The sequence below is a fragment of the Indicator indicator genome, chromosome 6 (assembly GCF_027791375.1).
Source record: "Indicator indicator isolate 239-I01 chromosome 6, UM_Iind_1.1, whole genome shotgun sequence".
NCBI lineage: Eukaryota > Metazoa > Chordata > Aves > Piciformes > Indicatoridae > Indicator > Indicator indicator.
The window spans coordinates 18,888,324-18,902,626 of NC_072015.1; the positions used below are offsets into that span (position 1 = coordinate 18,888,324).

Here is a 14,303-nt window from a genome sequence, read left to right on the forward strand (position 1 = left end):
TATGTGTTGGCTGTTCTTCCCTTCAGGTATCAGCACTAAGTACAGATGTATCTAACTAAGTAAAGCCTGTAGCTGCTCTACCTATAGCTGGAGGTAGGCATTCCAGCAACAAGGGAAGGCCAAACAGGGTTTGAAGCACCTGTGCAGAGGCCCCAGTTTACATGCTCCCATCCTAGGCAGCTCCAAGTCAATGCAAGTTTAACAACCTAGAGTAAAAACTGCAGAGCCCTGGAAGTTACTTCCCCTGAGATTCATCCTCCCTAAAGACAGACAAGGGAACAGTAGTAATGGCTTTAGGATATCAGAATAAACACTTAGGCTAGCAATAGAAAATCCAGAATTACCTTTGCTTTCTTGTCATGCAGTTCAATCTTTTTTGTTTGACAATCCTCAAAATTCGACATTTTATCCCCTAGACAGTATTATGTTTTTAATGCCTGACTGATGGTGAATTGAGCTGCAATGGGAAATCAAATGTTTACACAATAAATCCATGAATAATTATGTAATCCTTGAGCATTCTCATAATCTTACTGCTGCCAACTGGTCACTTGCTCTCTCTCTCTTTTATATATATATATATATATATATATATATATATATATATATATACACATACACACAAAGGAAAAAAAGAGTCACTGGTCCTTCATGTTCTGCAAAGGGGGATGTGATAGTAGTGGTCATCCTCAGTCAGGAGAGAAATCTCATTCCATTCCCTTCGGTATTCATCTGGATAGTTCACTTGAAATTCCTCAGTATTAAACCTATGCAGTCTGTGAACTCTTATCTTTACTTCAAGTAAGTATCCAAGAAGAAACAGTTCAACCTGAAGATGAAAGAAGTCTGTAAGGCATTTATTTCTAGACTTAGAAAACTGAACTGAAAATAATCCAAATCAAGGCAAATCATCTATCTTCAAAACAAGAGACAAGGAATAAAAGCGGCCCTTTTTTAAGTGCAGTACAAAATTAAAAGTGTGAGGGTATTCTCAATATTCCAACAGTCCTTCCAGTGCTCTGTATGAAGAAGATATTCTGGTTAATGCTTGATACTTTGGAAACATCCCTCTTTCACCTGTCACAATACCTAACCTGTTCCTAAAGTTACCTCAGAAATCTTAGTGAGTAGCAAGAAGGGATTATCAATTATTAAAAGATAGATTTACCTTGGAAAATGGGAAGACTGTCTCCTTGTGATCACTTTCTAGATGAGGGAAATACAATAGTAAAAGGAACAAACATTCCTTGTACTTCATGTATATGAAACTTAAGAACTGGCATTTTCATTAAAACTTCTTGCAAAGATTGCTTAATCTGGAAAAATGCTTTGTAAAAGCATTTGTAAAAGCTCATATCCTTGGACACAGTCAGACAGTGCAGAACTTGTCCAATCATAATCAAATTGCTCCTGACGATGACTGCAACATGTAACGTTTAGCTTGATAACTAAAATTTATTATAAAAAATAATCTCACTCATTGAAAAGCAAAACTATTTCCAGAGTGGCAGTGTGCATCTTAGATGTTTGTACCTAACTCCTCACTAAATATGAAGTTGAAAAAGCCCAAGCCCTTAACATACAAATGTGAACTCTTAATATAAGAGTTGTCATTGCTTACTCTTACCAGACATTAGATCCAATAGGAACCAAAGGGTTAAAAAAAGAGTTTGGTAGATGATAGAAGTGTTGGCATGGTGGAAGAGATAGCAAGAGCAAAACAAGAGCTCAAATCTACATAATCTAAATTATTTTACATATCAAAGGCATTGTTGTTCCAAACTAGGTCTCACTGATAGCCTGCAACATTTATTTCTGGCCCAGCAGAACATTTTACTGGGCCCATTTTACTCTACTAGTTTTTTTCTCCCTGAAGATAAATGACTCTCCTCAGTCCACTTCTCCACATCCTAAAGGACAAAAAAAAATGGGCCCAACTTTCACAGATGATGTATGATATATTGACAGAGATAGAGTAAGGTTTGTGATTTATTTTTAATTTATATCATTACCTGGTCTAGGCAAATAGAGTCACCTATGGAGTTCAGATGATTCATCATGAAGCTCAAAGGGTCAGACGATGAATCCCGAGCAAGGAGAAGGCTAAAAAGGTTGTGTACAGGTTCTCCCCTGTTTTTTATCTGCTCATAGGCTTCAACAACTTCATAGAGCATCATGAATTTTATGGCCTCATATAGTTTGTACTCCTTGCTCTCATCAGAAAATAGTATATTACACATGTTTCCTCTTTCTTCATGATCTTTAGTAGCACTTATTTCAGCCCACTGGAAAGCACAGAAGAATATTAATCAAATTATTAAGAATTATATTTAATACAAAAGATTCCAAAACAGGAACAATTGCCAGTTTGTACTATACCATTATTTTGGCCAAATGGTGGTGCAGATGAACAGGTGGCTCTTTCAGATCTGCAGTAAAATTTGAAGCCTCACACATTTCAGTTTTTGTTTATCTAGCTGAACCTATTTGGTACAGACAGCTGTAAGGATCTAGATGCTATTGACAGTCTATGGGAAAGCAACTGTAACTTCCCTATACAAAATCCACCCACCCACCACCACTGTAGAAAATCACTGTCTGAAAGGAGCATAGCCACCAAGAGGACCTCAGAAAGTTATAGAAGATCTGTGTGGGTCCATCAGACATGCACAGTAAGGCATAGGCAAAGGTTAGCTGTAGGCAATCCAGGAGGCTCCTTGACTATAACTTCCTGAGACAAGAAATGGACACCTCTATTCGAGGGGATGCAATGCTGAGTCTGTTGGTCACCAATGCAGGAAAGCTCATCAGGGATGTCAAGATTGGAGGCAGCCAGGGCTGCAGTGATCATGCACTGGTGGAAGTTGCAGTACTAAGGGACACAAATCACTCAAGGAGCAGAGTCAAGACCCTAAATTTCAGAAAAGCAAACTCCCAGCTCTTCAGGCCATTAGTCAGTAGGACACCCTATGAAATAATCCTCAGAGACAAGGGTGCAGAACAGAGCTGGCAGATCTTTTATGTTCCATAGAATGCAAGAGATCTAGCTTCTCCTAGAAGCTCTGATAAGACACATGGAGGTCAGGGAGGTGATCAAAGACAGCCAGCATGGCTTTATTAAGGGCAAATCCTGCATCCCTGTGGCCAAGGGACAGCTTACGGAGGTAATCTATCTGGACTTCTGCAAGGCCTCTGGCATGGTCCCCCACAACATCAAACTCGCCAAGTTAGAGAGATATGCATTTGATGGGTGGACTGTTCAGTGGACAAGGAATGACTGTTCAGTGGACAAGGAATTGGCTGGATGGTTGCATCCAGAGGGTAGCAGTCAATGGCTCAAAGTCCAGATGGAGACTGGTGACAAGTGGTGTCCCTCAGGGGTCTGTATTGGGACCAGTGATATAGACAGCAGGATTGATTACACCAGTAAGTTTGCAGATGACACCAAGCTGAGTGGTGCTGTTAATATGATAGAGGGAGGCTTTGGGGGTACTGCAAAAGGGCCAAAAGGAGGATCTAGCTACAAAACGGTCTGAAATGAAGATCCAGGGAACTACAGGCCTGTCAGCCTGACCTTGGTACAGGGAAAATTATGGAGTGGCTCTTCTTAGGTGTGCTCATACAGCAAATGGAGGATAATGGTGGGAACAGGCCCAGCCAGCATGGCTTCATGAAAGGCAGGTCCTGCTTGACAAACCTGAACTCCTTCTATGACCAGCTGACCTACATAGTGGATGAGGGAGAAGACTGTGGATATTGTCACCTAGATTTCAGTAAAGCCTTTGACACCATCTCCCACAGCATTCTCCTTGAGAATCTTGCAGCCCATGGCATAGGCAGATGTATGCTTTGCTGGATTAGAAACTAGCTGGACAGCTGGGCCCAAAGAGTTGTGGTAAGTGGAGTTAGATCCAGTTGGCGGCCAGTCACAAGTGGTGTCCCCCAGGGCTTGGAACTGGGACCGGTTCTGTTTAACATCTTCATCAATGATTTGGATGAGGAAACTGAGTGCACCCTCAGCAAGTTTGCAGAAGACACTAGATTGAGTGGGAGTGTTGATCTGCTCAAGGGTAGGAAGGCACTGCAGAGAGATCTGGACAGGTTACATCAGCAGGCTGAGGCCAGTGGGATGAGGTTTAACAAGACCAAGTGCCGGGTCCTGCACTTGGATCACAACAGCCCCAAGCAACACTACCAGCTTGGGGAAGAGTGGCTGGAAAGCAGCCTGGCGGAAAAGGATCTGGGGGTGCTAGTGGACAGCCACCGGAACATAAGCCAGCAGTGTGCCCAGGTGGCCAAGAAGGCCGAGAGCATCCTGACCTGTATCAAGAACAGTGTGTCCAGCAGGAATAGGGAAGTGATCATGCCACTGTACTTGGCCCTGATGAGGCCATAGCTTGAGTACTGTATTCAGTTCTGGGTGCTACAGAATAAGACAGACATTGAGGTCCTGGAGGACATCCAGAGAAGGGCAGTGAAGCTGGTGAGAAGTTTGGAGGGCATGTCATATGAGGATTGCTGAGGGAACTGTGATTGCTTAGTCTGGAGAAGGCTAAAGGGAGATCTTATTGCTCTCTCCAGCTACCTGAAAGGAGGTTGCAGTGAGGCAGGTGTTGGTCTCATCTCACAAGTAACTAAGCAATAGGACAAGAGGAAATGGGCTTAAGTTGTGCCAGGGGAGGTTTAGATTGGATATTAGGAAAACCTTCTTTACTGAGACAGTGGTGAGGTATTGGAACAGGCTGCCCAGGGATGTGGTGGAGTTTCCATCCCTGGAGGTGTTCAAGCAGCTTGTAGATGTGGCACTTCAGGATATTGTTTAGTGGTCATGGTAGCTGGGTTATGGTTGGACTCACTGATCTTAAAGGTCTTTCCCAACCCTAATGATTCTATGATTCTACTAAATCTCCCCAAGTTTCAATTATGTAAATGAGAGTTATACTTCTCATTGGAAATGCAGGTAATCTAGCTATGCTAATCAAAGGGGGCAGTGAGGCTGCCAAGTCTTTGTAATCAAACATTTCAACTTACAAAAAGAAACGACAGTAAAATTGGATAAATATCGTTTGAAAAGAAAATTAACTGTTCATTTGTTCCCTCCCATCTGGGAAGGGAAAGATCTCATACAGCATGTTCTTACTTTTCATTGAAATTACTTGCTACAGAAGGAGCCACTTGATGGCAAGGATAAGTAGCCATACAATAAAAGCTGTGGGGAGGACAGCCTCCCTTATTTTGCAGGGGGACTCTCAAGTACTTAGCCTAGTGTGTCCTCAAAAGCTGGATTCCCCTGCCAGAGAGGGTGATGGACTTCCCAGCAGCTCAGCACTCTGAACCTGACAGGGATGCTGACTGCCAGAGAAATATGAAACCAGGAACAGTTCTGTAACTCTTAACTCATTTCTCAGTGCTTTTATCTCATCCAACCATTTACTAAATACTCACATTTGCCTTTAATGCCTCCATACATTTGCGCAGTTTACCAAAGGCATTGGGACCTGTGTATCTTTCTGGCCCAAAACTGTACTGCTGAATCCAGTTGCAACCTTGAGAATACAAAAGCTTTTCAGGGAGCTGAAGGGAGAAAATAAAAAAAGCAAATCATAACTGTAACAAGAAATAGAAGATAAAGTTATATAAACTTGTCTACACACATTTTATTTTACAATGTGGTTCTATCCTCTGGTTATACACTTCAAACAAACAAACAAAACAAAACAAAAACAAAAAAGTGAGCCTCAAAATAAAGAAGGAGGCTCCATTTGGCTGCCTTCTAAACCAGGGTCAGCCAGAAAAGAAAACATGCTCTAAGCAAAGTATGTAACCCACACTCTGGAAAAGCCAGACACATCCAAATTCAGTGAGGGATTTAGGATTAGAGATGCCTTCCAGTTTGCATACACACCCCCTGACAGGCAGCAGCCACAGCTCCCCACCTTCTTGCTGCTGCGTCCTGTTGGAGCTCCTGGAGCCCAGGGTAGCATTCCTGCTGCTTCAGCAGCATGCTCAGCAACTTTCAAGAGAGCTACTGGACTTCGGACAGATGTGGACATGAATTTAAATATCCTTCTGCATTAATAGAGTGACATATAGGGTGGCAGTAACATTTACCCATCTGCCTTTTTTTATTTTTTTTATTCAAACATTTTACCATTTAGAGTCCTGTTCACATTAGTATCCTTACCTCAGGGACACCTTTTCAATTAAGTGCAGTTCAAAGAGTTTGAAAAACTCTTTAAATTCTGATAATAATTATACTCTACTTCTACAGCAGACCCATCAGTTTCACATTGCACAAAGCTTTTTTCTGTGGTGCAAGGTTACTTGAATCATGTTCATTTAGGAAATTATTTTTACCTTCAATATATCTCTCTCCTTCATCCATGATGGAAAAGGAATGCCTTGACTGAATATCTGAAAAAGGACTGCTCTTAGTACACTATAGTTGTCCTTCTTGACTTGTCGCAGGTATTTGATATGACAGCTCCAAAACAATTCTTCATATGCCTAGAGACCAAAAAACTTCAGCAATAAAAATTCCTAATCTTTTGCAAAACCCCTGTTGATTGCAGTCCAATTCTCCTAGAATGGCTCAGGTTGGAAGGGACCCCAGAGATCATCTACTCCAAACCCCCTGCCATGGGCAGGGACACGTCTCAACTAGACTCATCTGCCCAAGGTGCCATCCAACCCAGCCCTGAACACCCCCAGGGAAGATGGATCCACAGCCTCCCTGGGCAACCCATCCTAGAGTCCCACCACCCCCATAATGAAGAGCTTCTTCCCAAGATCCAGTCTAACCCTGCTGTCCCTCAGCTTCAAACCATTCCCCCCTGCCCCATTGCTGGACACTCCAAAATACTCAGTAGAGGGAACTAGGAGAATATGGGAACATATTTTTAAGTTTTATATACACAACTGGAACTGACTCTTAAAAGTGATACTGCACTCTCTCCAAACCCAATGACCTGCTCAAGTCTGTACTGTTGCTAGCATAAACATTCACATGGGCAGGTGCATCAAAGCAGGTCAGCAAAGGCTTCTTCGATGTAATAGCTTGAGCTTCGACCACTTCACAACTTGTGCTGACAGATGGCACGGAGCAGCAAAAGGGCATGAATGGGCATCTGGAGAGAAGTTTTTTTGGCATAAACCATCTCCTTTCACTTACCTGAATCCATCATACAACAGTGACCTGAGACCGAGCACACCTGGCAGCTCTGTGCTGAAGTGGACATCCCCTCTTCCACCTACATGCTCCATTTCCTCTCCATTACCTCTGAGCCCTTGCTGAGGTAACTCAGAGCAATAAAGTAGTGGAGATTAGAAAAATGACTCTACAGTTCTACAGGCTGCTGCATGAGACCTAGAGTTTATTTCCTGAAAGGGGCAAGAAGATAGTCTCAATTCCTGATCCTCTTTCATCTTGGTTGCTTCCTCACCCCACTCCACCTTTCTCAGCTGCACAGCATCCACTACCTCTTTGGTCTGGCTGTGACAGTAAACTTACTGAAGTCAACCTGACGGGGGAGCTTCACGCTGCTTCAGCAAGATCAGGTGGCTTGGAATATCTTCCTTTGGGATGGCCTGCTCTATCAGCTCACCTTCTTGGTGAACCACATCCAAGAGAAGAGGAGCCAGCACAAAAGCTGTGTTGCTTGAATGAGGTGAGGAAAAGGGACAGACAATTCAATCAAAGGACCGCCCCAGGCTAACTGCAAGCAAGTCAGCCTGGTTCAGGATCTCATGAAACCTCATCCTAAAATATGCTCCTTACTGTGGTAATTTCTATCCAATAGAACCAGACATCCACTGGCTGCTCTACATAAAGAAGCAGCTCTGATCATCTAGAAGGCACACGATTTTTTCTGAAAGGATTGTTGTGCGTCATGCATTTGCAAACTCATTAAGAGTTTATTAAGAGTTTTCCTATATTTTTTTCAATTGTTCCTCCAAAACACTTTTGGCCTTATATGTTGTTCTGGATACTTTTGACATTGCTGTCAGCATTTATCATGGCAAAGTTGGATCCTTTCTCTGGTCATCATTTGGACACAATTGCAGCTTTTTGAAAAGTATTTTCTTTCTTGTAACTCCTCTATGCTGACATTTAGCCTTATCAGCTTCCTTTTGTCCTTTCTTAAGTCCTTGGTATTCTGTGATTCCAGTGCCATGACCTAAATCTATACATATGTCAAATATGCTGACCATGAATACTCTAGACTCTTAGCTGTCTTTTAGCTTCTTTTCAGCATACTTCCTTGTTTTGATATAGTTTCCCTTCCTCAAGGTAGGCACAATTATAATTATTTTCCTCTTGTTCTTCTTGCAAGGTTGTTGGATACAAATGCCCGCTGTCTCCTGCCCCAGAGGACAGCAGAATTTAGAAGGCAACATTTTGAGGCAAGTCCTGTGCACTACTCAGAACCAAAGCAAGAAGAATTGCTTCCCTTCCCAAAGTCTCACTGCGAGCTGATGCATGAAACAGCCATTGGGCACCACATCAACCCCATCGCTGTTGAAAATGCAGATGGCCAGTTGGTGTCTCTTTACTACAGCATCTCCTGCCCAGTTGGTGTCTCTTTACTACAGCATCTCCTGCCCAGTTGGTGTCTCTTTACTACAGCATCTCCTGCCCAGTTGGTGTCTCTTTACTACAGCATCTCCTGCCCAGTTGGTGTCTCTCATTACTACAGCATCTCCTGCCCAGTTGGTGTCTCTCATTACTACAGCATCTCCTGCCCAGTTGGTGTCTCTTTACTACAGCATCTCCTGCCCAGTTGGTGTCTCTTTACTACAGCATCTCCTGCCCAGTTGGTGTCTCTTTACTACAGCATCTCCTGCCCAGTTGGTGTCTCTCTTTACTACAGCATCTCCTGCCCAGTTGGTGTCTCTCATTACTACAGCATCTCCTGCCCAGTTGGTGTCTCTTTACTACAGCATCTCCTGCCCAGCTGGTGTCTCTCTTTACTACAGCATCTCCTGCCCAGTTGGTGTCTCTCATTACTACAGCATCTCCTGCCCAGTTGGTGTCTCTCATTACTACAGCATCTCCTGCCCAGTTGGTGTCTCTCATTACTACAGCATCTCCTGCCCAGTTGGTGTCTCTTTACTACAGCATCTCCTGCCCAGTTGGTGTCTCTCTTTACTACAGCATCTCCTGCCCAGTTGGTGTCTCTCATTACTACAGTATCTCCTGCCCAGTTGGTGTCTCTCTTTACTACAGCATCTCCTGCCCAGTTGGTGTCTCTCATTACTACAGCATCTCCTGCCCAGCTGGTGTCTCTCTTTACTACAGCATCTCCTGCCCAGTTGGTGTCTCTTTACTACAGCATCTCCTGCCCAGCTGGTGTCTCTCATTACTACAGCATCTCCTGCCCAGTTGGTGTCTCTCATTACTACAGCATCTCCTGCCCAGTTGGTGTCTCTCATTACTACAGCATCTCCTGCCCAGTTGGTGTCTCTCTTTACTACAGCATCTCCTGCCCAGTTGGTGTCTCTCATTACTACAGCATCTCCTGCCCAGTTGGTGTCTCTCTTTACTACAGCATCTCCTGCCCAGTTGGTGTCTCTTTACTACAGCATCTCCTGCCCAGTTGGTGTCTCTCTTTACTACAGCATCTCCTGCCCAGTTGGTGTCTCTCATTACTACAGCATCTCCTGCCCAGTTGGTGTCTCTCATTACTACAGCATCTCCTGCCCAGTTGGTGTCTCTCATTACTACAGCATCTCCTGCCCAGTTGGTGTCTCTTTACTACAGCATCTCCTGCCCAGTTGGTGTCTCTCATTACTACAGCATCTCCTGCCCAGTTGGTGTCTCTCATTACTACAGCATCTCCTGCCCAGTTGGTGTCTCTTTACTACAGCATCTCCTGCCCAGTTGGTGTCTCTCTTTACTACAGCATCTCCTGCCCAGTTGGTGTCTCTCATTACTACAGCATCTCCTGCCCAGTTGGTGTCTCTCTTTACTACATCATCTCCTGCCCAGTTGGTGTCTCTCATTACTACAGCATCTCCTGCCCAGCTGGTGTCTCTCTTTACTACAGCATCTCCTGCCCAGTTGGTGTCTCTCATTACTACAGCATCTCCTGCCCAGTTGGTGTCTCTTTACTACAGCATCTCCTGCCCAGTTGGTGTCTCTCTTTACTACAGCATCTCCTGCCCAGTTGGTGTCTCTCATTACTACAGCATCTCCTGCCCAGTTGGTGTCTCTCATTACTACAGCATCTCCTGCCCAGTTGGTGTCTCTCTTTACTACATCATCTCCTGCCCAGTTGGTGTCTCTTTACTACAGCATCTCCTGCCCAGTTGGTGTCTCTCATTACTACAGCATCTCCTGCCCAGTTGGTGTCTCTCATTACTACAGCATCTCCTGCCCAGTTGGTGTCTCTCATTACTACAGCATCTCCTGCCCAGCTGGTGTCTCTCTTTACTACATCATCTCCTGCCCAGTTGGTGTCTCTCATTACTACAGCATCTCCTGCCCAGTTGGTGTCTCTCATTACTACAGCATCTCCTGCCCATTTGGTGTCTCTCTTTACTACAGCATCTCCTGCCCAGCTGTTGTCTCTCATTACTACAGCATCTCCTGCCCAGTTGGTGTCTCTCATTACTACAGCATCTCCTGCCCAGTTGGTGTCTCTCATTACTACAGCATCTCCTGCCCAGTTGGTGTCTCTCATTACTACAGCATCTCCTGCCCAGCTGGTGTCTCTTTACTACAGCATCTCCTGCCCAGCTGGTGTCTCTCATTACTACAGCATCTCCTGCCCAGTTGGTGTCTCTCATTACTACAGCATCTCCTGCCCAGCTGGTGTCTCTCATTACTACAGCATCTCCTGCCCAGTTGGTGTCTCTCATTACTACAGCATCTCCTGCCCAGCTGGTGTCTCTCATTACTACAGCATCTCCTGCCCAGTTGGTGTCTCTCATTACTACAGCATCTCCTGCCCAGTTGGTGTCTCTCATTACTACAGCATCTCCTGCCCAGTTGGTGTCTCTCATTACTACAGCATCTCCTGCCCAGCTGGTGTCTCTCATTACTACAGCATCTCCTGCCCAGTTGGTGTCTCTCATTACTACAGCATCTCCTGCCCAGTTGGTGTCTCTCATTACTACAGCATCTCCTGCCCAGTTGGTGTCTCTCATTACTACAGCATCTCCTGCCCAGCTGGTGTCTCTCATTACTACAGCATCTCCTGCCCAGTTGGTGTCTCTCATTACTACAGCATCTCCTGCCCAGCTGGTGTCTCTCATTACTACTGCACTTCCTGCTCACAATGTCTCTTTCATCTCTCTCAGCATATTATGGAAACTGTTCCCACCATCATCAGATAATCAGAAACAAGGACCTCGTGCTAAATTCATCCTATGCTGGTCTGCAATTCCACATCATAAGGACAGTAGGACATTGTGTCACCGTTAGTTAGCTGATTACTCTACCATCAACATAGCTACTTTAGCTGTAAGTTTTATGAAAAAAGTAAAGATTCGGCTTGTGGTCTTTGAGCCTCCCTTCCTAACTAAGACTTAACACTTGAAAGAGAGCCATAAACACATGCTGTACCTGAAAGCCCATCTTCACCACAACTTCAAATTCAAGCACTAGACAGAGTCCTTTGGAGGGCACCACTACTCCCACCACGTCCCTTGCCATGCTGCCTCCATTAATTGCCACCAAAATATAGCTGCCAACAGCTCACTGCACGTGCAGTAACACGTCTTTTATGGGAAGTACAGATGCCACTTCTGCTGATCAGGTGTAAAATTGTACACACAATGTGCACAGCTGAAAAACACATTGGTGACCTAACAGAAATAGTGTGTTGAGCAATAGTGAACCATGAATTTAGGAGGTCCTTGGCTCAGAAGTTCAGCTACCCATGATCCAAAGCCTGGTTTGATGCAGAACATCTCTGTCACCTTGGCTTGCAGTTATGAAGAAAACTTACTAAGCTGTGACAAACTATTTCAGGTAAAATGATGTAAGGTAGGAGAAATACAAATTCAGGCAGAAGTATAATTATTAAGTTGGTCTTGGTCACAGCAACCAGCTTGAAGATACAAGAGAAAAAAAAAAAAACAGGAAGAAACAAACCCATCCAAAAAGCGTTAAAAGCCTTAACATGGAAAGAAGTAAAAACCATGAAATAAAGACCCCAAAAAAAAAAGCACATTGGAAAAGAACAGCACTGAGGATTAACTGATGTTCACATGTAGCAGAAGCTGCCACTGCCCCATGCAGCCCAGGGCTGTCTCCAGCCACCCTTCAGTGGCTGACTGGGGTGCTGAGGACCACATGAGGACATTAACTGTGAGATCAGTAGCTTGTTAGTCCTAGCTGCTGTGGTATGAGACAGCAGGAATTGCTGGGTGTTACGAGCCCATGTGTGCCCTGCTTGCAGCACCTCACATACAGGAAGATGGCAGAGCAGAAGTGCCTCAGCCAGAGAGTGCTGGGACACAGAGCAGGGGGTGGCCACTATCAAGCACATCAGCTCCACACCTCCTGAGAACTTTCTAACCTTGCACAGGTCAGAGGCGATCTCCTGCCCTGCCTGTCCCCAGCTGTACCTGATGCAGCCAGACAGAGCCTCAGCAGCTAAGGGAGGCTGCCAAGCACTGGCTGCTGTGACATGGACCTTCAGAGCTTGGAAGAGAAACAGGTATGCTTCATTTATTCTTGGAATGAGAGTTTTTACATTAAATCAAAGGCTGACCAAAAGACAGCACCTGAACCCAAGCTATTTTGGCTGCAGCACCAGGGATGGCTTTTCCTGTTACAGCTGTTGTGTAGGTCACTGGTGCTATGGGGGGGAATTCAGAGAAGCAAGACTAAAATCTGATCTACATTTTGATCTGCTCTACTGTGGTCTTTATTTAGACCCATGTTCATGCTGTCCCTCTTGCTTTTCATTTGACCAGCTGGTATAGCAGGCTCAGGGAGCTGTGGCAGATGCTTGCACTGGCAGTGCTATTCTGCTTCCAGGTACTTTTTTCCCATCCTCATGGGGAGACTGAGATTTAGTTCTTACCTCCCTCATGTGCTTGGCCTGCTTTGTTTCTCCTTTCCATTCTCTTGCACTATAACCAAGTAGATCAACTTCTGCCAGCACACTGAGATTCCCTAAATTGAGATTAATTCACAGATTAGTTACCTTCTGCTGTTCTACATCTAGAAGGTAGTTGCAGGGTTGGGGGTGGGGGTGGTATGTGGGAATTAATGAATATGGAAGGACAACAAAAAAGATTACTTCTGAGTTTTCTCTGAAGGTAGTTGCTCCACCTGAAATCCAAATGATAAAACAGAGTCAAAGAGGAGTGATCAAAGGGAAATATTTACTGAAACAAGGAACAGCATGGAGGATTAAAGTCTGCATAATAAAAACCTACCGTTTCACTAGCTGTGCTAAAAAGCAGTATAGCCTTCTGCAATAGCAAAAAACAACAATGATGAAAGACATGCTTAGCATTAGCTTCACTTTCACTTTTTCCCACACATGACACAAGAATTGCTTGGTGGCTGTTGTCCAGGACCACACCTCATGCTTTCCTAAAACAGGATAAAAAGAGAGAGAGAGAAAAAAAAAAAAATCTTACCACTGTTTTATAATACTTGTTTCTGTTTGTTTTCTTGCAAAAAGAAAAATCATCCAAGTACCACATTGCTCCACACAAAACATGAATAAGGCAAGCATATTTTTATATATATTTACATGTATAATTTATATTTTTTTTTGTTTGCTGCACACAGTTCACTTTTCTAAGGTTTCCTCCACATGGTGAAGGCTATAGATATACCGTTACCATGGAGTCACAGGGAAATCGATATCAAAGCAACAGTTCAGTAACCACAAAGTTCACTGTCTTTTCTTTTGCTTCAGCATGTCCTGATCCACACAACTGTGCCACCATTATTTTGTCACTAAGTCAAAGTTCTAAAGACCAGGGACTCCTGGAAGTTGTAGTCCACAAATAGACCATATAAAGCAATGTTAGCAAAGCGTCATGCAACTGCCTAGGGAATTAACAGAACATTCCGGACTCAATTTGGGTAAGTTTAGGGTTGATTTAAAACTTCAGAGAAAGCTCAAGAGATCATCACAAAGGGGGGGCCTCTCACTTTTCTTCACAGACATATACCAGGGTATGTTTCTGTCATTCTCTTGTCATTACAGGCAGAGATAGAAAGGTTTTGGTTGTCTTTTGTTGATAAGAAAACTTAGCTTTGAGAGTGGGCCTGGAGACTGAATAGTTGACAAAGGAAGTATCTGTTCCCTAAGTGAGAAATTTATCCTCCAGCT

General features: G+C 44.1%; 1 protein-coding gene across 1 annotated transcript; it reads right to left on the reverse strand.

Moving 5' to 3' along the window:
* Positions 1 to 649: 649 nt before the first annotated feature.
* OTULINL (OTU deubiquitinase with linear linkage specificity like) lies at positions 650 to 13,544 on the reverse strand. Its single transcript, XM_054381900.1, has 7 exons — positions 13,393 to 13,544; positions 13,254 to 13,285; positions 13,035 to 13,126; positions 6,358 to 6,507; positions 5,446 to 5,574; positions 2,013 to 2,285; positions 650 to 829 (listed from the first exon to the last, which is right to left on the reverse strand). The coding sequence occupies exons 1-7, from the start codon at positions 13,470 to 13,472 to the stop codon at positions 650 to 652; spliced, it is 936 nt and encodes a 311-aa protein (XP_054237875.1). The 5' UTR covers positions 13,473 to 13,544.
* Between the last annotated feature and the right edge of the window lie 759 nt (positions 13,545 to 14,303).